Consider the following 26,586-nt stretch of genomic DNA (forward strand, 5'->3'; position numbering starts at 1 on the left):
GACGGCGTCGAGATCTACAACTACGGCACGCACGTCGTCTGCAGCCTCGTCAAAGACTTCTCGTCTCGCGGCGGGTGTGCTAGCTCTTAAGCGACTATACCGACCATTTTATATTTTTTATGTCAGCTTTATTTCTTAAACATAGTAAGTATTTGTATGTTTTAGTTCTTTAAAAGTGCCGTTGGGTGTCAAACACACGCAGCGCCATCTTGCGGGCAAGCAAAGGACAAGACTATTTTAAATTCAACTACATATCCCATGATGCACTGAAAACGTCCGTTAGTTTTGCTTCCGGGTCGAAGAGAAATGAATGTTGGAGACACATTTCGCCGCACAAAACGCGGACTATTACACGGGAAACTCCTTTTAAGTGTGTCGCAGGGGTGACACAGGAGATGCTTGTGGTTTTATAAGGTACGTGAAGACACAAATGACACGTTTGTGTGGCTCTTTACGTTAATTGTTAGCTAGCTTGCATCATATAGCATCAAATAAGCTACATGTGATGATTCATTTTGAGGATGAAGTTGAAAACGTGCCTCAACAAGTTTTTCACCCTCTCATTTTAAACATGATACAAACACGCCTCAGCATTTTCTTTAACATCTCCGTACAGTTTCTACATCTGTATTTACTTTTCAATTTAATGTGCTTTTCTTCTATTAAAGTTATCAATTGTGATAAAACTGCCTGTGCATCCAATGTTAATTTTTATTATAATTTTTTTTTTGTCTTACTCTTTTTGACATGTAACATTTGCTGAGAAATAACACCTCTACCTGATAAGGAGACAGCCAAAGTGATCATGACAGTTTCCCCAGTAAAAGCTGTGATGAGACACTCCCACTCAACACATAGTATTGTTAAGCCCTGGGGCCCTAACAGGACCTGTGTGCTGTTAAGGTCATTCAGGCATAAGCAGATATAAGAGTTCGTCACCACTGCCTCAGCTCAGGCAGAAGGGATTAAGGCATGTACTTGGAAGGAGACACGGGAGAGGCTTTTCCTATTCTTAATCTGCATAGGTAGCAATAGCTACTAGTGTGCTGGATCCATTTAGACCAGATACAAGTCTCTGTTACCAATGTTGACTTTCTGAGTCTTTTTTTCCCCTTTCTTTTTCTCTTTGAAAAAGCTTCTTCACACCTGCCAGGATGGATCTTGGTAAGGCAAAGCTCCTTAGGACGGGTCTCAACACTCTACACCAAGCCATCCACCCTGTGCACGGGATAGCATGGACGGACGGCAAGCAGGTCTGCTTGACGGCTTTCTTCTTCCTCAATGGCGAGGTGAAGTTTGGGGACACCAACGTCATCGGCCAGTTTGAGCACGTCTTCGGGCTCTTCTGGGGCCCGCTCTGCTGCTCGGACTCCCCTGCCTTGCTGGCGGTCCAGCACAAGAAACACGTTACGGTGTGGCAGCTGCAGCTCAGTGCTCTCGAGCAGAACAAGCTGCTGTGCAGTCAGACCTGTGAGATGAGCGAGCCTTTCCCCTTGCTCTCCCAAGGCTGCGTGTGGCATCCCAAACTGGACATTCTGGCTGTGCTGACCAAGAGGGACACTTCTGTGCTGTTTTCTGTCAGGGTGGACAACAGGAGAACCAAAGCAGACATCAAAGGTAGTGGACTTATCCACTGTGCATGCTGGACTAAAGATGGCACACGCCTGGTGGTGGCTATTGGCAGTGCCCTTCACTCTTATATCTGGAATGACATCCAGAAGAGTCTGGTGGCCTGCTCCTTCTGCCCCATCTTTGATGTGGGAGGCTACATCTGTGCCATCGAGCCCACAGGGGAGGCTCAGGTAGCGGTGGCTACAGAGCTGCCTCTGGATAAACTCTGTGGGTTAAATGCCGGCATAGCATTCGACATGACGGCAGAGGGTGAGTCCCCGCAGGTCCAGGGCGCGCATGTGCTCATGTCAGAAGAAGACAGCCATGTGGAGTCACGAAGGAGATCTTTATCAGAGAGATCCTTCATCCCCAGCTCGGGCCCTCTAGACCTCACCCACCTCTTGGCCAGGCACCGTCGCTCTGACCCCAGCCCCCTTATTCACCTGCGTCGTCGAGACACAATGACAGGCTCTGGCCAGGACTCCTCACACCTCATCCTGGTCACCTATGAGCGTAAAGTCACTACCATCCGCAAAATCAGCATCCCGGGGGTTTTGGTACCAGACATTGTGGCTTTTGACCCGCGTGGCTCCACAGTGGCGGTGGCCTCCAACACCTGCAACATGGTGCTTGTGTACTGCATCACAGCCTCTGCCATGCCGAACATTCAGCAGATCTCTCTGCAGACAAACGACAGGCCCAAAGGAGTGTGCTTCCTCAATGACAAGATGCTGCTGTTGATGGTGGGCAGGCAGAAGTCCAATGACCCTGCCTTCCTTCCGTCTTCCAACACAGATAAATATATCCTCCGTCTCTTAGCCAAAGAGTTGATCTACGATGGAGAGACTCCCATCACACCATCCCCCTCTGCTCACAACCACGAGTCCACCTCTAATTTCTGTGCAGGGATTAGGAGGCACTCGGAGCACCTATCTAGGGACGACAGGGAGCGTCCGGGGATAAAGGACTTGATTTTGCCTGGAGGGGGAGTAATTCGTTCACCAAGCAACAGGCGCAGGCTGGTGGAGGAGGTGAAGAGCAGCGAGCCCAGCCCCGTCACCAGCTCTGTGGACTTCTCTGACCGAGCCCCATCCAGTGCCTCCTCAATCACGGTGGAGAATTTCGACATGGACCACATCAACCGCATGTCCAGCCTGGCGGTGGCCGGCCAGACCAGCAGGGACTCCAGCCGGGCCAGTTCTCCTCGCCTCGAGCCGTCCGACAAACTCCACACGGAGCCGACACTTCCCATGCCTGATAAGACATCGGGCCTCGCCAGGGAGCGTGCACTGGAGCAGCTCGTTCACAACATGGAGCGGCTTTTTACACGCTTTGCAGATGTACAGCAGTGCCTGAGCGAAATCAGAGATTATACACAGAATGGCAAGAAGGCCCTGACTGTCTACCCCAATGCCTGTGAACCCCCCTATGTCAATGTCACATGTCAGGTACAGTCTACTCACTATATTTTTTCTGTGTTTTTGTAAATGACTGTGCAAAGATAATAACCCCTAGCCAGAGAAGAGAAAGTCTTTTTATTTTTATTTCTTACAGTCAGGGGCTTAAACACCTTAATCAGCTGCAATTTTCCCTCGAAGGATAAGGCGACCGTAATCCCTCGAATTGTTTAATGTGTTTACAAACATACCAATCCAAGTATCAGGTATCAGATCAGGATTTTAACTAACTCCATAATTGCTTTTAGCTCGACTGTTTCTCTTTATGTCGTCCTTCTTCGTGCATTTGCAGAAGCAGCTATCAGAGAATGTGTTCATCGACGAGCGGCGGCCTGTGCTGCTGTGCGATGGAAAGCTGTGTCTGCGTGCCCTCCAAGACCTCTTCAACCTAACTATTGTGGAGATGATGTATGGTACGTGAAGCCTGTTAAGTTTGTAGTTAAAATATTTCCTCCATTCTTCTACATCACTTTCAAGGCTTAAGTTTCAGTTTGGTGTCGATTTAAATCTCAGAATTGTTAGAAGAGGTATCTCAGCTTCCTTCCTAAAGCCTTCAGCGTTGCGTTGCCTGTGAGGTTAACAATGAATGAAAATGAAGGAACGAAGGAGGAAACTCCTCGTATTCCTCTTTGGAAGGATTTGAATAAATAAAGAGCCTCACATTTTATTGTACAACCTTAGACGGCGCATTCTAGCATTGTTCTTGGGTTAACGTGCATAAGCTATAATTGGAAGTGATTAAAAGCCTAGGTCAGATTACAGGCTTTAAAACAAAAGCAGCTTAAGTCCATTTAATAGGTATAGTGTTTTGTTGCTGCAGCAGAGGTGACTGTCCCTGAACAGAGACACGGCAGCAGGTCATAGCTGTCACAAACTACATTTTGCAGTAGTTGTTTAACACTTAATCTTGTGTTGGTTTTCCAGGTCCCTTATGGGTTGTTCTTGTGGCAGATCCAGATGGCTTCGTGCCTCTGACATTCAAACCCAAAGAGGAACTTACAGTGCGGAACGGGAAGCGGAAAAGTAATCTGCGGGCTCCCGGGAGTCCGGAGACCTCCTGCCCGTCCAGTCCGGCCCCCTTCCAAAACTCCAACACAACTACAGAGGCTTCCACACAGTGACTCTGAACACACTCCTCAATTTATGGACTCATGCAGTAGTAACTTATATAACTTAACTTAATCCGACTGGATCCAAGAATGCAAGGATGTGGCATGAACACGCAGAACCTCACTCATGCAGACACCCAGAGTTATATGTCATATTTATTTTTGTACTTAAACATATTTTAAAAAGGGCTTCAGATTCAGATGCGATGTTTACATGTTGCTGCTTTGAAATGAAAATAAAGTTTGAGCACAGAGCCAAGTTTTCTGTCGACAAAATGCAGTGCAGTTGTTGAGGTCTAAATCTTTATTAAAGCAGGACACCAGTTGCAGTACCATGACACTGTACAAACAGCTTTGAGTATGTTTTAGGTGTGTTTAAGACATGTTTTCAATCGCCCTGATGTCCTGATACATGAAGAGAAGAATAGAAGCTTTTGCAGGATGTAAATGTTTTGTTTTCTTTCTGTATTACTGAATGAAATTCAGATTTTACCCATTAAATTTCTGAAATTGCACTTTTGTGCTAAATAACCCTGACTCACATGTTCCACGTATGATTGAACCTTTTTACTCAGCCCCTCTGGGAATATCTAAAATGTTGATGAGACACAGTTGAAGCACTTTTTCTTCTGGAGTCGCAATGTTATGAACACAACTGACCACTGGAGGGGGCAACACCCAACAGAAACTTTCCTGTCACTGCTACACAGAGCTCTAAAGAAGACCAAAGAAGTGTAAAAAGTGTATATCGATAAAATAGATCCTTTGGTAGCTCTTTAAATATTAAATTTGCATAACTGTTGTGCTCTCCTTTGTGCGTTACTGATTATTTTTTTTACTTCAGCAAAGAAACACAACACACATTATACGATCTACCAAAACAGCCTCTACAACATTTATTCATTTCATCTCTTCAGCCCTCAGTAATCACATATCATAAATAAATAACAGCGTTGTAGAGCTAAACACAGCAAATAATGATATACATTCATTTATATAAATTAGGTAGTCTTATTATATATCTATATATCCAAGATGACTGTACAGTACATGTGAAAATGAAACAAAAATGTTTACATTAAAACAGTTTAACTTTTTTTTCTCAGTGTAATATACACTAATGAACAACATTTCCAGCTGCGTCGCTGGAACACGTGGCTTCAACAGTTCACTTCATTCAAGGTCCGGACATCACACGTTACTCAGATCCTCCATCGTTCTGGAGCCGATGCTTTGTTTCCTGTGGGAGACAGCAAAATCAATAATGTGTTACATTAATAGCAGTGGTGGAAAGTAACTAAGTACACTTACTCAAGTACTTTAACGAAATACGATACCAAGTGCTTCTTACATGTTAATGTTTCAGTAATAGTGATCCAATAATATAATAACACTGATGAGGGATAATCTACAAAGTTACAGGTGCAATATGTAAGAAGTGGCAAGTAGTAGCAGTAAGTAGTAACCGCTAACTACTGCTAACTGTAGCAGTCAGTTAGCCGTGCAGCTAGTGGTCTCGACTGGGAGCTCGGAGCACTAATTGTTAATTATTTTATTAGTTAATTAAAACACCACTTGTCACAAATTGTTGGTCCTTTGAGTATGTTTTGCTCATCATGATGTGCTATACTTGACTTTTAGTTGTGATGTTATATCTTAACATAATGCTGCCTTTAGGTAACTAAATCATCTGAAAACTTCTTCCACCACTTATAAATAGTATTTTAAATAACAGTATTTATAGCCTCTCTGGCAAAGGCTAATGCTGACTTTGGACAGTTTGTCCCACGGTTCAGATAGTTAATAGGAGGAATGTACTAGGATCCTACAATGCCCATAATGCAACTCAACTGAGCCTTTTATTTGACCCTTACTGCCTTCTAAGTTTTAACTTTTTTGAAACAGATTCGTAACACACTCTTTATGTTAAAAAAATTAAAGTGTCAAACCCAGGTCAATTTTCTAAAGGAAAAATAACGTTCATGACATCATCGGGGTTAAAAAAGTAACCTTGATGATGTCATCAGGGTTCAGGTACAGTACTCCTCATGGCTAATTAACTGAACTAAATGTGTAACATTGGTGGAATTGTTAATGGTTGTTTTTCTTAGGTGCACATTTATGATTTCCACTCACCGTAGCTCATCCAGGCAGACTTTATTCCTGAGCCGTACATCTTCGCTGATGGGATAGAGCAGTAGGATCATCAACCCTGTGACAATGAAGGCCACCGGGGCGGCACCAATCAGCAGCTTCAGGGTGTACACTACAGGAGCGGGCTGCTTGCAGGCGCCGGTGTCATACCCTGCAAATCTACACAGACACAAACATGCATCTTATTTTAACACGGGTTACAGAAGATCGACATCAAGCCTGACGCTGCAGGGCTGCAAAAGAGCAAACTCGACACCTCTCACATGACGAACCATAAATCAGATCTGAGGTTAATGCATTTTTACGAGGTATCATGGCGCGCTGAGTGCAGCCGCGAGACATTATAGAGTGTGTAAGTTAATGGTGCATGTGTGATAGTGATGCAGACTTACTCCAGACACAGGGTGGACACTCCCAGGGAGATACCAGCGGCAAACTTGGTGAAAAACACGTAGAAGGAGTAGAAGATGGCTTCATGGCCTTTGGAGTAGGGGTTGGCCAATCTGAAGTCGTCCACCACATCTGGCAGCATAGACCTGAATTGCACACACAAACATGCAGAGTTGAAGAGGGTTTTTTTTTTTGCCGGATTTTGTGAGCACGTGCCCTTTGTCTTTAATACTCAACGTCACTCATGACAAAATTTTAAGCTGATGTGTCCCTAAGACCTCCCTCATGTTCTTACTTTAATCATCTTATACAACCACTCAAGATGCTAGCAGCTGATGATGTAGGTCTACTTATAGCGCTCTGATAAACCGGTGGGCTGAAATTACAGAGCTAATAACACGATTAGATGATGAGCAGCGGGCGGTGCCAGACAGGATAAACAATTGGCCCCTTCCAAACTAAACATGGCCCCCGTGGGAGGCCCCTGTAATTTGGGGTTCGAGGGAGGGGACAGGAGATGAGTGAAGAGCGGGGCCGGGCCATAGAAACGACTGGCACATGCAGAAGAAGTCTGCTTTATCTCTGGCGTTGTATTAGCTCTGTGATGGTATAGGAGATTTATAGCAGACGCCGCCTCTAATTCATGAAGATGACCTCACTTTCATGACTGGGACGTGACCCAAGCGAACGGACACACTGGCACCACTAACGACATCTTGGCGCACTATTGTGGTTTGACTAATACCACTTTGATATCAAATCAAAGGGAACTAACATGAGCAGCACAACCGCTGCGCAGACAGACATACAGCAGGACTCCAGTCTACCTAGCTCGCCTGTTTCTGAACCGCTAGAGGAAAGTGAAGCGCCAGAGAAGAAGAAGAAACTTTTGATTCATGCGACCTCATAATGGATGCAGCCACTTTTAAGGCTTAGCTCAAGTATGTTAACCAGGGGAGCCCAGACTTTTTCCCTTGGAGAGCCAAAACTGAAACTTAATGGCAGGCCGTGAGTCAAAAGCAAACGTATGGAAGCCCATTTTCCGCCAGTTTAAGAAGAGAAATTGATGAAAACTTAGACTTGTTAAAAAAAAGAAAAGTTTGCATTGTAAGTTATGATTGAGAGATCTCATAATCATGACTTTTAGCTCAATTTTGACTTTTTTAATGTCATAATTATGAGTTTATATCTTATAATTCATTTTTTTATCTTGTAATTTTGACTTTAGCTCATGATTTAAACTTTTTATTATAACTTTTTATCTTCGAAATATGACTTTTATCTCCATTTTGGCTTTTTCATCTGATAATTATAACTTATCATGAGAATGTTTTACATTTAAGAAATATTCTTTTTTTATCTTTAATCTTTAACCGGCTGCAATAGTCTTCAATATAAATACTTATTGTATTATTAAGACGCAAAATAGCACTAGGATTCAAAGTTTCCTCAATTGGCTGACTTGATTATGAAAAAATAATAAGAATAATTAGAGATCCTTCATATTCAAAGAGCATTTTAACTCACAATGGTGGGCCAAAGTGAACCTTGTGGCAAGCTTACTTTGAGCAGCCCTGATTTAAACCATTTTTAATAAATGATTCGGTGGTGTGGAAATCCTACATGTTTCCAGAAAAAGGGGAGGATATAATTACCTTCCCTGCAAATAATGAGGTAGCTATATCTGGATCTGGATAAGGACCAAGAAGTGTAAACCCTACTTGGTTCTTATGCATTGCTTGTGTTTGTTTTCTCCTTTTCTATTGTAAATATGTGGAAATTGTGACAACTGAAAAGTGACAAAGCTCAAGATGTGATGGTCCTCTTGAATGGGTGAAGTGTTATTTGACAAACTCTGTAGTCTTACCACGGCAGCAGGAGTGAGGCAGCCACACTGAGCCCAGAGGAGACGGCCACGACGTAGGCCACCACAACGTTGGGGATGAAGACCAGCATCATGGTGAAGGGCATGATCCACTAGATCGAGGGAAAGAGCCATAAAAAAAATCTTAAAACTCTTAAAAAACAACATTTTTCAAGTGTGCTTCTGTTATCCAGACGGGGATGCTGCATTCCCGACTTTGCCCACAAGATGGCACAAACATCAAAGCGTATCAGTGTGTGTTAAAAGCTGCTCTGGCAAACCAAAATAAAAACAGTATACTCACTGTGATACCGCAAAAAGCCGCCGTCTTCTTCCCAAACCTCTGCAGAAACCACTGCCATAATGGGATGCTTATCACTGCCGAAAGCTGGGTAAACATGGGCAATGGGAAAATGTGTGATGCATATGGGAAGAGAATGTTTTGAATGTGATTCGGCTGGAAATTAAATTTAAAAAATGCAAGTGGGAAGACGTGCAATAAGGCAAGTGTCCTCTGAAAATGAAAAATTCATGACGTAAAAATCTGGAATTCATCTAAAACGGCTGCTGTGGTTCAAATAAAGGTTTAATGGTGTCACAGGGGAAAAGAGCTGTGATAAAAATAGTGCCGCATTTGAAAAAATTAAGAATGCAGATTCAGAAGTGAGATGATACAGAGCAGCTACATGTCTATATCTTTGGGATGTGATGAAAGCATTACTCACCAGGATGGTCAGCACAATGTTCTGGAAGTGATCCCTCAGGTCGGCGGCGTAAGTGCAGAAGAGGACGAAGTTGCTCTGTATCAGCTGCAGAAATCAGAGATCAAACATTCAGACAGTCGGCCTCGTCTTGTCTACTCAGCACTGTCGCTCGGCACTCAGCTTGCTGCGCTGAGTGCCAAATGAAGTGACTGGAGAAGCTGCTGACGGTGTTTCGCAGTGATTTATTCCCACTCCGGCCTCACACGGATGACAACTGACACCTCCTCTGAGATGAGAGGGGCGAAAATACACAGTGATAGAGCCGATGCAAAAAGTTGGAAAGTCTGCAATAATTCGAACAGCCTAAACCCGAGGTGTCAAAGCTGAGGCCTCGGCCTACATGTGACAGACAAACAGCGAGACTCTGCAGCGCTGGTATCACTCTCGGGAGTCCTGGGACTTCAAACATGCTCCAAACCACGAGCTTTCAGTAAGTGCTCTTCTACATTGATCAAATCAACATTGAGCGCCAGCCAATTCTTCCGCACTGTCAGGATCCAGGCTTCAGTTTACTGTAACGCTGGGTGTCATGTCTGAGAAGTGCTTCATAAATACATTTGCATTTACCTGAATGGCGACAGTGATGAAGAGGAATGCAGCCGTTAGAGTGAGGTATGGCCCGTGTCTCATCACCAGGATGAAGCCCTGATAGAATGGGATCTGCTTCTCCGTCCTTGGGGCGTACGGATCTGAAACAGTAATACGTGGAATAAGAATATGAGTATGCAGCGTATCGAATAACATGCAGTAAGAGAAAGGCGATGGATTTGCTCACTGGCGATCCTGGAACTGCCCCTGCATTGCAGTAGATGCACACCTAGGTCTTACCCAGCTACAGAAAACACCGAGGCTAAGGTTGCACTGGATTCAGTTGAAGTAAATTCAAGATGACTTCTTTGGCTTTTTGACTTTATCTGATAGCTAGGTTGCAATGGTCAAAACAGAGCTACGTTGCAGTTATGTAGTATGCATCTTAGACCACTAGCTCAAAGGGTATTAATTTCATTCCCAACCACAACTGGTTTCACTCCATAAATGTGTTCCCAAATGTGGAATAGCCAATTAGGGCTGCAACTAATGGGATGCTATTTCCTTCATTGCTACACCAAGCCTATAAAATGTTGGAAAGTAGTAAAACTGTTGCTTGTTTAATCTAACCCAAACCAAAACAAAAAATGATGACATTTATTTTGCTATAAAATGGGGGAAAACAAAACAAACTGTCGCATTTAAGTGGCTGAGACAAGCACATTTTGGCACACTGCTTGATAAATGATTCAAAGGGTGTCAAAAGTGTTTCAGTATTGCCCTTTAAAAAAGTTGGTCAACTTCCAAGAGACATATTTTTTACAAGAATGGTCAAAAAAGACACCTCTAGTTTGTAATGCAGGCTTTCTGAAAATTGTTAGTATGAAGCCCAATCTGAGACAACCACAATGACATCGTCAAGGTTATTTTTTTCAAACATCTGAAACCTGGAACCACAGAAGTCATTACAACTGTTTTGATGGGGCAAGTCTTTGGGGCTTGACCTGGTTCTGATCCCGTTTTCGCACCTTATTTTTAAATGTTCAGAGCATTTTGAACAAAAATAAATGGGTTTGGAACCTGACCAGTGATTTCCAGTCATATCGACACATCAATGTTAATTGTTCAACTGTCTTGGTTCAGGTTGTGATTTAGTTGTTTCCTGTTTTATTTTGGTAAATATATGCTCATGGGTGTCATTTCCACTTCCTCTCTTTGTCTTTTTTCCCGCCCTTTTTCTGTGTACACTTGTGCCTTCCCCGCCAGCCTCTGAATTCAGCATTTGGGTCATCTTTTGATACACGTGACATCAACACCCTCCACACATCCTTAACTACTCAAAAATGGCGCGTGTTGCTTTACATTTTAAATCATCAGTTCATTGTTTTGATAAATCATTTGTTGTCAATCAATATCAGCAAAGGTTCTCAGACTCACCAGACAAAAACTCACCCTCTCTCTCTTTGACTCCCAAGAACATCACCACGGTGCATACGAGAAACACTCCTCCGATCACACCGGCAGCGATCATGTACACCTCCTTCTGCAAGAGAGAAAAAAGAACAAACAAGTAGCCTACATCAGTCCATCTCTTCTTACACTGCACGCACAATCAAGTCTATTCTGAGCCATTCCTCAATCTTTAATTCATAATGTTCGCAAACGCCTAAAAAATTTAAGTGCTCCACTTTAACATGCTATACGTCCCTTTTGCAAAACACATTTTTCACAGTGGGTGTTAGTTTTTGCTCAGTGGTGGACAGTACTCAACTCTGCCATGCACATTTCACTGTAAGCATAAACAGGAAGAAACCTCAAGTTGATCTGCATCCCAAAATACAGCCCTTAACCATTTAATATTGCACCCCGACAGGAACTGCTCTGCCTCAAACAACCTCTGTTTGTTTGCTATTTTTCCATGCGGTTCAGCCCAGCGGCCCATTATTATTTATGCACATCAAACACTCCCTGTTTCCGAGGGCAGACCTGGTTTGCCCAGACGGTGTGCCACCCTTACCAGCGACCACAAAGGAATTTAGCGGGTGGCTGTAGAGGGTTTTGCTGCTGTGAGTGGGTTGCCCCGATAGGGTTCACCCAAAATCCAATGGAAAAGGAACCATTTGAAGCCCAAATAGCTGCGGTGCGACCAAAATCCAAACGCAGGACATTTTGCACTCTGGCTTGTTTCATCTTCACAAAAAGTCCCATGATGGATTCACGGCAGCAGTTGCGTTTATTCACGGCTCAGCAAACTAAAATGTTGATGTGAATGTCTCCTATCGTGTTTCTTTCCCTCTGACTTGAAGCTAAGCTGCAGCCACCTTGAAGTAAAAGACTAATATTTCCAGCACATTGAATCTGGGGTGCCTTCAAATGGTCTGGGTGAGATATAAATAGGTCCTAATGACTTACAGACTGTTGAGACCCCCTCAATGTGGGGGCCACAGTTTGGAGCCTGATGTGAGGGAGGAACCCCCTCTTTGTGGTCGTGAGAGGGGAGCAGGCTCAGGATGTCGGGTTCAGATATCAAACAGTGGCGTCTCCTTTCAATCCCATGGGTTAAAACACGAAGCCATTTTGGATGTCAGAACATGCAGACAGTCTGTAAATATGGACCCAATTTCGAACAATCCTCCTTTTCATTCAGCGCTGCTTTTTTCAGCCCTCGGATATTTAGCAAAAGTCAACCGCCCTGTGCACACACCGCGGCTCCAAAGTTCATCGAGAACGCTGATGACAGTCCAAGTTATTTTCGAACCAACTCTGCGGCCTACTTTGAGCACACCTGGGCTCCTGGTTTTGGCTCGGTGACACTTACCGAGTGTGACAGGTATTCCTGGGAGCGCACCAGGCTCTTGACGATCTCTGCCCCGCTGCTGTTGCCAAGGTAACCGGCAGTCATGTTGTGAGGCGGGCAGTGCTTCAGAGTGTGAGCGCTGGCCACGATCTGGCCCTGGATGGCGGCGCCAACAAGTGTCCCCAGCACCTCCATAGTCATTCCTGGAATCACACGAAGAAGGATCCAGCTATCAGTTCCAATGCTACAAAGTCATTCACACATTCTTAATTAATACTGTTGCAAAGAACTGAAATCTGAAGAAAAAAAGATGGATTCAGCTTTGCGGGGCATCAATTTCTGCTTTTTGCACATTAAAAGACCTTACTGTAGGCAGTGGCTGAGTCTCTCTCCCTCTGGTCCGTGCTCAGGAACATGGTGAGAGCAGAATAAGGCACGTGGAAGCACTGCAATGAAGCAGAAAGATACAGTCAGGGCAAGTCTGACATGGCAGCAGCAAACAAAAGTCTCATAAGGTGGAGAAAGATAATGATTTTGAGTTTTTTCTTAGCTGTGCTTCGACTGTTAGACTGCCATGAAATTTTGTACAAACATGATTCCCACATGATGCAAAAGTGTAATTTGTAGAATATAGACAGATTTCGAGGGTCGCTCCGAAAAACATAGGTGGAGAGCGTAAGAGTAACCGACATCTGCTGCTCTTTGCTATCTATCCTTGGCTGTCCACCATGTTGCACTACCATGTTTCTACAGCAGCCCTGAACGGACAAACCAAACACCGGCTCTAGAGAAGGCCTTACACATTTTGAGGGGGTGATCAGTGGGGATGCAAACAGCAACCTCACTGCTAAATGCTACTAAATCCTCCACACTGGACCTTGTACGGGCTCACAGAGCCACTTGCATGGCTTTCAACTATTGTTGAGTATTGTCAGCATACAACATCTGACCCACAATCAAATGGGAACACCCAAGATATCTTTAGATGTCTTTTATCTACGTACACGTTCCCGTGAAAATGCAACACTGTACATATATATATATATATATACCAAAAGCAGTCTCTGCACTTTCCAACCTCAGCTCCCTGTTTTCTCCTTCCTCACCACCTCTCCCAGAGAATAGGCGAGCAAACCGAGGACCTGCTTCACTTTGTAATTTACACAAGGGCCCAGTCAGCACTGTGGCCAAGCGAGCGTGCACAGCCGCGACGAAAATAAACGTGGCCGTGAAGGGATTTTTTTCAGCCACTGGTTCCATACAGCATGTCAATTACGGGGCTGGATGCAAACATTTATAGAAATTGAACCTGCTTAGCGGTGCACTATAGATGAGAGTGAGAGCTGATAAATCCCATAGAAACCCACTATTAGTTGATTACATAAACAGATGACATACTGCATCCTAACCTCTGTTTACAGACTGTGACCCTCTGAATGGTAACAGCTGGCCGTTCCCAGCTCACTTCACACAAACACACGTCCAGAGACAATGAAGGAAGGCTAAAAGTGGTAACCAGCATTTACCCAGCGAGAGGTTCCTGGCAGGACGGACCGTATACTTATCAAGTAGTTAGAATGACATGCCATTACAGCTCGCCGCAGAGTGGCCGCAGCGGTCTACGCGCTCTGTAGCACATGTTATATGGGTTACCCCAGAGCAGAGCGGCGAGGGAGAGAGATGAATGGTCTGGACCATAATAACAAAAGGCAACCTAAATAAGTTTACTTCCCCTTTGAGGCGAGGTATCGAAGAGCTCTGGGCTCTAATCTGCTGCACGTCGCAAATCAAAGTGTAAATCCTACTCCAGGCTGTCGGAGTCTGGCGTGAGACGACTGTGATCATCTCCACTTAGAACTTTGTTCTTTTGCGATGTTTTGCTGCATTTTCCATCTATATGTTACGCAACATGTCATCTGCATCAATCAGAGCTTTTATCTCCTCTTTCCCACTTGACGTCTCTCTTGTACTGCGTGTGAAGTCTCCCGCTGGGTCGCCTGAGGCGCGCGTCGACATTTTAGATTTCTTAAAACATCAAATGCACTTCGGAAAAGAGTACTTACAGTGATGAGGGTTTGGTAGAGGCAGTAGAAGCCTAGGTACCAGATGAATCTCCCGCTGATGAAAGGAGGAACAAACCAGAGGTAGAAGTAGGAGACCACCAGGAACGGAGTGCAACCCACCATCCTAGAGAACACGGACACATGTCGGGTGAGAGCCAAAAAGATGAAATATCATGTTTACACCCTGGTTCTGAGCTATCTCCAGGCAGCCATCATAAGCTGTCAGAGCAGGTTCGACAGCGGGTTGGGTGTTATGTAATTTTCATAGCAGTGCGGTGTTAAAATCAGGCCATATTTCTGGCAGATTACAGTGAGCCGTGCTGACTGCTAAATGATTATGTTGTTGCTAAGTATGATAGGAATCTGTCCTAGGAGGGACGGGCGAGCGGGGAAATACCACAGTATATCAAACCTAGCATTTAAAGATCTGCACACACACTCACACAAACACATGAATATGCAACACACACTCAAGCAAACGCAGCATGAAGGAATTCTGCTGCGTTGTGCTTTTCTCAGAACTTGGAGTGATACAGTGTGCGGGCTATGTATAATGCATAAGTAAACAACTGGTACGTGTCATTATGGCTAAAGTGAACAGCTGTGCGTTTCAGAATAAGGGCCAGATTATGGATGATCAACACTATGATTCATCCACATGTCCTCCACCCTGCTTTTCTCTGAGGAGCAAGTGGAGTTTGTTTGTCATGCTGCTGGAGCCTGGAGCAGCTGTAACAGCAGCACGTCTGCAGGTAGAAAAAGGGACCAAAGGGGAATTTTGGTGACTGTGACAAAACCCGCAGGCGCTCTGACCTCTGGCCTGCTCTACACTGGGGAAATATAAACAAGAGAAAGTGGGAGAAAGAGATAGAGAGAGGCCGGGAATGGTCATTTCTAGCATCGTCCAGCCCGCTCCACCTCACTCTCCTCCTGATTGTTTGCTTTAACAAAGGCGGCTGACAACGCTGGTGCTGCAGTATTGACCGCTTGGTCATGGGGGCGATGAAAGGGCCCCGGCGGTCGGTGAATGGGACAGTTAGAATGTTCCTGCAAGATGACTGTGCTCAGGGAGAGGCAACAAAGGCTCGTGTGCAAACACACTCGCATATTTTCTCACACATCAGGCACGCATGAATACGCATCCACACCTGTCCCAGTAATTTGCACAGTCTTAATTAAGCCGGAGCAGGTTGATAGGAGGCTGGCACGTACTTTTCTCTCCTCTCCGACTTGTTCGGGACACTCGCGGCATGTTAATTAGATGACGAGCGGCGGAGCAGAGGGGATTTAGAAGGGGTCTGATGGGTGAGAGTGTGCTTTCTTGGTTGATTATGGGCTTAGCAGTGTTCATATATAGCAGAGGTAGAACGTATCTAAGTGCATTTACTCAAGTACTAAGTGAAATTTTGATACTTGAGTACTGTTACTTTATACCCTATACTCCATTACTTTTCAGAGGGAAATGCAGTACTTTGTTAGTACACCTCATGCTCCACAGCTGTTAACATATGATGATCTCGTAAACATTGAAGAGGACTCGAGTCACTGTGTTGAGGACTTGCAACTTGACAGAAAACAAATGACTCGTGACTTGACTTGACTTGAGACGTGATGACTCGAATGACTTGTCTGTGTTCAGTTTAGTGTTTTAAGGTTTTTAAGTATGGCTGCCAGTATTTCACTGTTTAGGAGTGATGGGGGGATATTTTCTTGATTGAGAGAAAATGATGAAATAAATAAGCTTTTATAGAGTTATTTGTTTAATAAAAAATGTTTCACTAAATATTAACAATTATGATACAAATTCAAATCATTGTCATTCTAAACTTGAATTGCCCAAGAACGAGTGACTTGGGACTTGGACCAAATGACTTGAGTCACATCAGGTCTCAGATGTCTACAAGTGGTTGGTCATTACACAAAGTGACTTCTTCTCTGAACCATACTCGTACAGCATAACGTTTCTTATTTCTTACCCCATTAATCATCTCAGGACCCCCCAGATTTATCTTGTGATCCTTCAGAGGGGGCCTGACCCCTCGTTTGGGAACCACGAGACCAAACTACGCCAGCTTTAATATTAAAATGCTATTTATGTAATGATGCACTTATCAGCAATCTGATAATGCAATATAGCCTACTGAATGATGCTACTAAATGAGAACCTCTTCCACCACTGATAGACCATCAGTCAGTCTTTCAGGGAAAAAAAAATATTTCTCAAGGTTCATCTTGTCAGAGGGATCATGCATCACTACAATCTAAAAAATAATAAACAGGGCAGCACCCATGTGGGCGTTTTGGGCCAAATGACCTCATCCTCATAGCAAAGATACAAATCACTTCACGTCTGGCTGTGGATGTGACAGCCAGTGGGGTGGGGGGTAGGGTGGGGGTAAAACGCTTCCTGCTCGACAGTGGGGGGACTTTCCAAACAGGGCCGAAACTGAGGGAGTGTCTTGCGATCTCATCACAAATGGTGATGAACACACATTTACAAAACCCACGCATATATACCACACTAAGTGTTCCCACGGACACATACACAGGGGTAAGAGCATCACACACACACACACACACACACCTACAGCTTCCCCGGGGTAATCAAAGCTGATTTAACAGCCATCAGCATCTGTCTGGTATTGAGCGCGGCTGGCTGGCCACAGTGGACTTGGTCCCCCTCCAGCTCTGTCAGCTTGTGTGTAATCTATGGTTTATAATGCAGTAGGCATTAAAACCTGCATGTGTAATTATAGTAAGTGTCACGCTAGTGTGTTCAAAAGACACATACCGCACACACACGCATATCCGCTTATGAAATCATCTTTGAAAATGGCGACTTAAGGAAACGGTGGCATTAACTTTGTGTAATCCACAATTAAAGAGCCACAAAGTCAAATCGTACCGAGCAACCTCTTGCCGACAAAGAAAGCTGGATGATGGCCAAAGGAGTTGTTACATAAATTAAATAATATGTCAACGGGCAGCACCGTGGCATATGATTAATAAAAGAATGCAGATGAACTTCCTTCTCTGTTGTTGTCTGGCATCAAAAGGCAACAAACCCAGCCCACGCCCTCGAAGCACACGCTGTGCGAGGCTCATCAAGAGGGAGCGTCGGGATCGGTGTAATTAAAGCTCGCTGCCTGCTCATTCAGCTCAATCCTCAGGTGAGAGGCTCGGGCCCCAGGAATAATTTCAAAACTGTCGGAAAAGTGGAGCGCACGGCTTGTTGTTGCTTAGATTTTGCACAAACATTAGCGTGATGAGGCGGCCATAATTATGTCTGAGAGAGTGGGAGCAAACCAAAACAAGTTTCATAATCTGTCGACAAATTACAGCCCTTTACGCAAGAGTATCTGTCCGTCAACAGCAGCACTTTAGCGGTTGTTAACTACGGAGAGGGGGTCATTTCACTCGACTTTAGCAGCTTAGATAAACAACATGTTTCCCATTTTCACTGGATTGTTGGATAACTTAGAGTAGAGAGAGCAACATGCCAAAATCAGAATATGAGACTAAATATTGTCCAGTATTCTGATTAAATGTCCGGTCTTAAAGGCTACACTATATTCGAACAATGCTAATTCTGACTTAATCTGATGTTAAATGAATCTGCTTATTAGTGAATTGTCTTCAAGGCTATAATAGTCCTTCACTAAAATACTGTCTTGTCAATATCTGTGTGCAATCTGATGTTTTGTCCCTACTTTTGCCAATGAAAAAACGTAAATGGAACAATGTGGGAATAAAAGGTAAAGGAATTTAAAAAATGGCACAAATAAAGGAGTGGGTAAGAGAAATAACAATGATGGAGAAGTTCTGGGGTTCTGGAGCTCACCAGGGCATGAGTCTGCCAATCTTGGTCCATCTGCTCTTTGTAATGAAGAAACCAACAACCGGGTCGGTCACTGCACCCCAGGCTTTACCGATGAACAGCACCATGGAGGCCTGGAAGGCGTTGATCTGCGGAGCAGAGCAAGGACAGACTGGAGTTAAAAACACATGCTGGCACAAATCTTACCAACTTGTTCATTCATTTATAGGAGCCGCAGACAATTCTCATTATCTTCGTCATTAAACACATTACCTGAGCGATGTCGAGCAGGTAGATCTGCAGGAAGAAGGCCGTGGCGCTGGCAGCCACCTCCTTGGGTGCTCCGCCGATGGCGAAACACAGCTTGCTGCATAACGTCAACTTGTGGCCCAGCTCGGTCTGTGAAGACAGAGGTGACAAGGGAGGGAAAAAAAAACTTAATAAGATAATGATGACCTTGAAGGTCAGGCTGCTAATGAGCAAATTAACTTTTCTCTACTGCAAGCAATCTGATGAAGACTCTCATTTCAAATGGGAAATGAAGGCACTGCTGACACAAAACACACAATGTCACTGCTTATTGTTGAAGTTTGAAATAACCATGAGGTAATCACTTCCAAAATGGTTGTGTATACTCAAATACTGCACTTAAAGGTGCACTATGTAAGATCTTAAGTGACAGTTTTTTTATGCTTAAACAAACTAAATAAAAACGTGTTTGTTTTCATGACTGAATAAACAAACTGAACTTAGAGGACAACACACTTCCATACTGTTTTACTCTGTTTATATTTGGCGGACCCTGCCACCTTTCTTGCTGCAAACAGTGTTCTGGGGACCAAACAACATAGTGCTCCTTTAAGTAGCCTACAGTTTTGACATGCTTGTTCTTACGGAAAATACAGTACTTACTGCATCAGAGCCAAAACAGCCCAATTTTAAATTAACCTATTTTATTTTTATTTTACTTATTAAAAACAAAAACTGACTCTGATCATCAGAAAAATGCTGTACAGTATATACATACATGAAAATATATGTTTGTTTTTGTTTTTTTTACTTTTACTTGTACTTTTGATACTTAAGACGTTTACTCAAGTACTATCCGTATGGGACTTTTACCAAAGTAATACTGTAACACACTCAGTACCAAAGTGGGACTTTTGGGTACTTTTAACAACAATTTGAGTCACATACCCACAAATGTTTTCACACATTTAAGAATATGACCAACAGACATAATTTGTCAAAGAATAAACTTTAACTACGGTTAAAGTCAACATCCTGGAACAGGAGATCAGGAGTTTATATAAAGAATGTATCATTTTGTTAACCAATGAGCATGAATGAGTCAATCTTCACATGATAAACTGTAACTTCACTCTATGTTACATCAATCACCACTAAAGACAACCAATAGACTCCGTGTAACTGCGTTGACAAGTCCAAAATCCAACTAACTAAACTTCCTTTTTACATTTTAGTTTCTTCCCATGAACAACTGCAGCTGTTTATCTTAGGGCAATCTATTTATCAAGGGCCTGTGCACATTCCTGCCTCAGCTTTATAAGACTGCTTCCCAGACACTCCAACGAGAAGCAAGGTGTGCCGCTCTCTAATAAATTAGGCCATGAGGACAGATTTATGACTCATAAATAGTGAATCCTGTAGTCATTCATTGTCTCAATCTTTTCTATTTCAGGCCCTCCTAAAATAACATTCCTCCCTCATCTACGTGTCGTGCCGATTGAGTGATTCAGTTGAATTTAAAGAAAGGTATAGTTGTCACTACATAGCACTGCATTTGCTGTGACGTAAGCAGAAGATGCGTAAGAGTTTCACTCCCTTACAAACGCATAAGTCATCTCCTGCAACTAACGGCTTAAATCATCAATCTTCCTGTAACTCCGTCTCCCTAAATGACAAGTTGCTTCTGCACACAAGAAAGATGTTCATGGTTTAAATATGTGCAAGTGTGGGTGTAAAATAGGGGATCAGAAGGAGACCCTACCAGCTATTTGGGTTGTGGTTTATCTGTGCAGACACTGAGGCACACGGTGGAGCCTGAGGAACCCACCGAGTCATCTTTACTCTGCTGTAACCATCGGGCACGTGTGTGTGTGTTTGTGTGTGTGTGTGTGTGTGTGTGCAGGAAGGGCAAACTTTCATCTTCACACATGAATAAGACGAGACACCACAGTCTAGGGAGCCCGATATTTACGACTGTCTCCGAGGCTGTGCACACGGATCAACCTTTGCCTGTTCCTCCCTTCTGTATAACCTTTGGATTCAGACATACACACACACACATACACACACACAAAACGCTGTCACTCCACATCCAGTGGCCCAGGCTTGGCCCACAGCTGCTCCCCTCAGAGCTTTATGAAAGAAGGAAATCACCAAAGGAACCACAGCCACGACCGACACACTGTTATTATCCGACTCACGTTTTCTCTTCCTCCGTTTTTCGCCCCATCAAAACACGGAGGGCTTCGAGAACGACAATTACCGGGAGGGAGGGGTGTAATTATTCAATCGCAAGACAAGCGGGTCAGAGGTAAGTAAAGGCTGCGCGGCGGTTCCAACTTCAAAACTCTCTCTTCTTCCACTCTCACTGCAATTACCCCTAATTGGAGAGAAAAATTAAACTCTTTGGTGCCTGGAGAGAATGCTGCTTAACTGATGATGTGCAAAAATACTCGCAGCACTCCTCTCTCTCCCTCCCTCTCTTATTCTTTCCCTCCAAACTCAATCCTTCATTACTGAGTTTCTTATCATCAAAGAGGATAAACAGGATATCCCGTCTACTGTTGTCTGGATGCACAAACAGCACCGATTCAGACTCCCACGTGTATACAGAAAAGTAGCTCGGAGTAAAGGGAGCATCTGCAAAGTTCAGACAAACGAGGGACGAGGACAGATAAGACTAATCTGTGGGAGTTAATGAATCCTTAACCGTTAGAGGGAAAACAATTTAAAAGGCCTGAACTGCACCGCGAGTGAGTTAAATCAGGATGGAGGATAATTCTAGTGCAAAGAAAGGAGGATGGGGGGAGAAACATCTCACGCCAGCTAAGCTATATTCTCCAAATAAAATACTGAATGTTTGCATGTTAAATGTTAAGCTGCTGCTGAAATGGATTCAAAAGGCAGTTTGAATGTTTATTCGCTGAAGGATTTTCTGACAGTTCTGGGTATCAGGGTCACAGGGTCTAGTTACAGAGTTGAAAACAGAAGCTTTTGTCGTCGTCTCAGATTATGGATTATGAGTATGAAAGGTCGATCATGTCAGTGTTGTCATGGGGCCTTTAAATCGTCAACTCCGGTGAAGCAGGTTAAACTCGCAGGGAATCAGTCCAGAAATCTGCAGATGGATTAGTGGAAGAGTGACAGCTATGTACTTTTGTGATGGATTGGTGTGGCTCTTCGTGTGGACTTTTATTGACACTGACCTACATGTGTTCTCACTCACAAAGGGAGAAACCGCTTTCATCTATTATGCCCCACTAAGGCACCCTTATTTGACTTGATCATACCTATAACCAAATGTAGTGGACTTACATTAATCTTTTTAAATGTAAATATAATGTAAGCATGAGTTTTATCAATTTAAAGTTAAGTCAACTTAAAATTTCTAGTTTTCTAGTTAAACTTAAAGGAACATAAATAACACATCAGGAGTCCTCCTGGCGTACATTGTTTTGGGGATTAAAACTCACATGAGATTTATTTTCTGTAGTCTCAAGAAAACATGCACAATGGAAACATAACGTATATAGTAAAGTAAAAATGCATATTAATGGGTATTTGCATCCACTATTGCGGGAATATTTGAAGGTAGGCACATTGAGATGAACAAAAACAGTGTTTTTATCTCTTCAGTGGACGTTTAGGTCACATGATCTATGTATTTAATTCACTTAATTCACTAAGTTTCCATTTGCACTTTGATCAGGGTCTTTTTTAGTTTTCGGCCAAGTAGTGGATCATTAATACATTTGAGTTTCCATCGCACGTTGTTGCATTTTGTTTTTATTGATACACCAACCTTTCCCTTTTCAGCTCAGCGTAAAGTTCTTTTGGGAACATGTTTTATGCGTACATTTAAAATGAACATAAAAAACGTGAATGGAAACGCAACAAAAATGTAAAAACAAAACAAATTTGACTGTAAGTGTCTAAACAGCTATAAGTAGAAGTGAGAATCTAAGGTTTCCTCAGGTTCAGCGCATTAACTAATTTGGTTTTAAATCACATTTAGTGTTTACATTCATAACATTCTGCCTTCTTCTGGGAAACTAACAATGATATATCTGTAGTAACAACTCATTCTCAGGTGTCAAGTCCAAGTCATTTGAGTCACATTAAACAACAGAAACTGCACATTAGACGGACGTTTGGCAGAGAGGAGACAGTTGGAAAACTGGTTAGATCGGTGATGTAACGTTGTTTCATTGGCACCTTGAGCCATTGTAACAAAACAAAAATGAGTGACTAACTGCAAAGGTATTCAATATGTCAGTATCTGAAACAGTGTCTGCATAAAATGGTATCTACCTCAATAGAGAGACAATACTCCTCGTAAGTACTTGGTTCTCTGTCTTTCATTTCGGCTTGCTTACTACAAAGGCTTATCACCTTCACCCATGTAGTTCTCATAATGCTAAATAACAAGATAAAACACAAAGGATCTTTGCAAAACCTGAGTACGCCATCCTTTCCTACTCTCCATCCACTGTCTTGCTTCCTATTATGGCTGTGATGACAACGGTCTTCATCACCAAAGTCCGGTGATATCAGACAAAAGAAAGCAATCATGGAGCGGTTCATCCCATCAATGGAAACAACCTTTCTCCAATGAAAACAATCAACTTCCAGGCGTTATCTGCTATCTGGAGGATTACTAGTTCACAGGAAAACAATGCCGCTGATTAATCAGAAACAGATAAGCCACTAAAGAGATCACACTTTCCATCTTTTTTCCTCCTCTTCATCCAATCATGTGAACTCACTCACAGCTCTGAGCTGAGCTGCAAACACACCAGATGAGGCTGAGAGTTTCACTCAGATTTAGGGGTCCCAAGATGGATCACAACATTGTGATTTAGACTCCTAACGGTTACAAGTGATAGAAAAGAAGCAACAAAAACAGGTGATCTTACCTGCTGAGGTGTTTTGGGGAAGAGCGGTTCGGTGGGCTTGATGAGCTTCCCTGCAGGGCCCTGAGCTCCCCTCTCTCCCTTGGCCATGGCTGAGAGGCTGTGTGTGAGGCGGCAGCCGTACTTCTGCGACTGTGTGTGCGCGGGTGTGTTGAAGTGAGTGTGACTGTGACTCCTCGTGTGAGCGAGTGTGCGAGGAGCCTGCCACTGGGTGGTGTGTGTCAGAGGCTGAAACTGGATGTGGCTCTGACTCCGGGTGTGTGTGTGGTGCACGTGAGTGACAGCTCCGGAGGCTGGGAGCTCCTCCTGCTCCTCTGTGACAACTCTGCCGCTTTCTGCCGCCATTCACATGCTGTTGTGCTCTGGAATGAGGCCAGGAAGGGAAGGGCAAAGTCAGACAGGCGGTGCCACACACACATATACAAAAACACACACACAAAAATACACACACTCTCAATGAAAAGCATGTACTGCAACATACAAGAACAAGAATGCACACACATATTTCAACTCAGAGACTGCACATAGATGGGACAATGCACAAGAGCATAGATGGATACAGATGGATACACAACACACACATATGCTCACACTCCACCTTAACCTCCCTTTTCAAATGCATATCCCACTTTAAGTAAAATGTCATTCAGTGTTTTCATCATGTGCTGTGTCTGACAGCTGGCACAGCTGGGACAACAGAGCCAACCGGGGCGCAAAATGCGACGATGTCCCGTGCAGGAGTGCGCTGCTGCCTTGCTCTCATCTTACTATTACTGTAAGTGCATCCATAATCAGGCGCTCTGCACACCTGATAGGAACCTTAAACAACAAATTGAAGGAGAAAACACAATTTCAATCTTACCCCGTGTTGGTGGAAAAGCAGCAGTGCTGTCAGCGCTGCAGTGAGTTAGTTAGTTCGGTCTGCGCGGTGATCTGCCAGTCAGCCAGTCGGTCAGTCAGTCAGTCAGACGGCCAGGATGAGAAGGAGACTGCGGAGGATGGAGATGGTCTGCGCGTCTCCACTCTCACTTGTTTTCAGCCTGCAGTGACGGAGCTGCGCCCCGCGGCGGCCGCGGCGGTGCATGACACGCGGTTTGGCTTGTGTGTGTGTGTGTGTGTGTGTGTGTGTGTGTGCGCGCGCGCGCGCGCGCGTGTGCGTGTGCGCATCTGTGAGGAGATTATGGCAGGCGATGGTTTGACACCAGGACTGTGTGTGTGTTTAGGATGGGAGCGCACAACAATGAGGGCTTTCGGCAAAAACACTGTTGTTGCTGTAATTATAAAGCTTATATTGTGTGTTTGTGTTAATAATGACAACAATCTTATCATGATCCACACTCGACAGGCCCCAGATAAGATTGGCATCCTTTCTTGGCACAAGTGTTAAGCCATTGTGTTTGGTGTCACATGCACTAGGCTGTATAAATCATCCATGCTTCGTGACAAGCGTGTTTACAAAAAGTGACCTACCTCGCATAAACATGTCATTAGTGCATGCTTGTGCTCCCTGCACCCATTAGCCCGCATCATGCAGGTGAGTGTCATTCTCAGGAAGCGGTGTGGTGCCGGTCAGGAATGTCTTGAATGCAGTTTGGTTTCATTTCGATTCCAGTAAATTACCTGCGAGCTTCTGTGGAACGAGGTGGAGGAAATGATGGTTTGCGTGACAAGAGCTCAACAATCACATATTTCCCACACTGCATCATCATCATCATCATCATCATCATTATGGTCTAGCTACACCTCAGTACCATTGCAGCATAGTTTTGACATTGTTGTACTCAATGGTAGCCTACTTTTTGTTTGACAAGTTTGTCATGTGATTTTACAAATATGTGTGCGCCCTGGGCTGATTTAAAGGGGCACTCCAGTGATTTATTATCGCACTTTCTTAAAGATGAGGGACTCACAAGACAACAGATTTAAAAAGGAACGGTTGAAATTGAAGCAGCACAGGCCAAGATATCCCGACTTTTTAGAACCGCAAAACACCGGAGCCTACATTTCCCATAATGCAACAGGAAGGTGTTTTTCATTGAAGCCTGGTCTCACACACACACAATGAAAAAGCAATTCAATTTTGCAGCAAAATAAGTCCGTTACAGCCCAGATAGCACACATTTGTCTTGCAGACAGCGCGCGGAATAGAAGTTACGTAGGAAAACGTGGTATGGGGAGTGTATGCTAATTGGGAAACGTATTCCTAATTGCAAACACTCCCCGTACGACTTTCTGACGTTACATTCCCTTTTTTTCACAACTTTGGTGAACTCTAGTCCAGAAATTAGAACTGTAAACCAACAGTAACACATCTCGACAGTGCTGGCCTTATTTTATTTTAACCTCCTCTATAAACTTCTGCTCAAAGACTTGATGGTACTACTGTCCTGTTAGCAACCAAGCTAGTTTTTTGTTGTTCTTCAATGAAATCTTTATTAAATTAAATGTGTGCAATCCTCAGAACTAGGAAAATGTACAAGTATGGGTCGATAGGGAGCTAGTGTTAGCATTTCCTGGCTATAAAGCTTGTTAAAGGTCAGCTAGCCAGCTACAGTAGTTTACCGACTAACCTTGCAAGCACTCCCTATATCACCAAGCTGCTAAATCAAAAGATTTCTTGAATATACTAGACCATATGCGGGCTTTTTGTACGAACCTTCACTTTGTAGCCCAGTCTGAGGTATTTTTTCAAACTTTCAGAAGATTCATCCAGAGCCACAGAAGACGTTATCGCCTACATCTGATAAGCAGGCACTGAAACTGAGCCTGATGTGTAAAATCGATGGACTGTCCTTCAAATGAAACCTCATAATTCATTCCAAGTCAGTCTAATTTGTTATTGTGCACTTTACAAATGGTAAGTATGGTAA

General features: G+C 43.7%; 2 protein-coding genes across 3 annotated transcripts; one reads left to right on the forward strand and one right to left on the reverse strand.

Moving 5' to 3' along the window:
* The first annotated feature begins 124 nt into the window (after positions 1-124).
* On the forward strand, positions 125-4,714 carry wdcp (WD repeat and coiled coil containing). The gene is made up of 4 exons (XM_084377266.1): positions 125-414; positions 1,136-3,059; positions 3,361-3,481; positions 3,993-4,714. The coding sequence occupies exons 2-4, from the start codon at positions 1,155-1,157 to the stop codon at positions 4,187-4,189; spliced, it is 2,223 nt and encodes a 740-aa protein (XP_084233392.1). The 5' UTR covers positions 125-414; positions 1,136-1,154; the 3' UTR covers positions 4,190-4,714.
* A 98-nt stretch (positions 4,715-4,812) lies between these two features.
* Positions 4,813-24,731, reverse strand: mfsd2b (MFSD2 lysolipid transporter B, sphingolipid). 2 transcript variants are annotated; one of them, XM_084377268.1, is made up of 15 exons: positions 24,579-24,731; positions 23,720-24,078; positions 18,828-18,953; positions 18,579-18,703; positions 14,738-14,861; positions 13,042-13,120; positions 12,696-12,877; positions 11,330-11,420; positions 9,917-10,038; positions 9,311-9,394; positions 8,890-8,973; positions 8,589-8,698; positions 6,724-6,867; positions 6,314-6,490; positions 4,813-5,417 (listed from the first exon to the last, which is right to left on the reverse strand). In XM_084377268.1, the coding sequence occupies exons 2-15, from the start codon at positions 24,059-24,061 to the stop codon at positions 5,369-5,371; spliced, it is 1,839 nt and encodes a 612-aa protein (XP_084233394.1). In that variant the 5' UTR covers positions 24,062-24,078; positions 24,579-24,731; the 3' UTR covers positions 4,813-5,368. The 2 variants fall into 2 exon arrangements, with proteins under 2 accessions (XP_084233394.1, XP_084233393.1); XM_084377267.1 differs by having other exon boundaries at positions 11,315-11,420.
* Positions 24,732-26,586: the final 1,855 nt, after the last annotated feature.

The sequence above is a fragment of the Pagrus pagrus genome (genome assembly GCF_965226575.1).
Source record: "Pagrus pagrus genome assembly, chromosome: 16".
NCBI lineage: Eukaryota > Metazoa > Chordata > Actinopteri > Spariformes > Sparidae > Pagrus > Pagrus pagrus.

What these genes read in the sequence shown, in the direction of transcription:
- wdcp (XM_084377266.1), top strand. Translation starts at nt 1,155, where the DNA reads ATGGATCTTGGTAAGGCAAAGCTCCTTAGGACGGGTCTCAACACTCTA. An exon ending in ATGTCAATGTCACATGTCAG is followed by an intron (nt 3,060 to 3,360) that starts GTACAGTCTACT and finishes GTGCATTTGCAG; the next exon opens with AAGCAGCTATCAGAGAATGT. An exon ending in TATTGTGGAGATGATGTATG is followed by an intron (nt 3,482 to 3,992) that starts GTACGTGAAGCC and finishes TTGGTTTTCCAG; the next exon opens with GTCCCTTATGGGTTGTTCTT.
- mfsd2b (XM_084377267.1), bottom strand. Translation starts at nt 24,061, where the DNA reads ATGGCGGCAGAAAGCGGCAGAGTTGTCACAGAGGAGCAGGAGGAGCTC. An exon ending in AGGAATACCTGTCACACTCG is followed by an intron (nt 11,421 to 12,695) that starts GTAAGTGTCACC and finishes TCTCTCTTGCAG; the next exon opens with AAGGAGGTGTACATGATCGC. An exon ending in GTGTCCACCCTGTGTCTGGA is followed by an intron (nt 6,491 to 6,723) that starts GTAAGTCTGCAT and finishes GTGTCTGTGTAG; the next exon opens with ATTTGCAGGGTATGACACCG.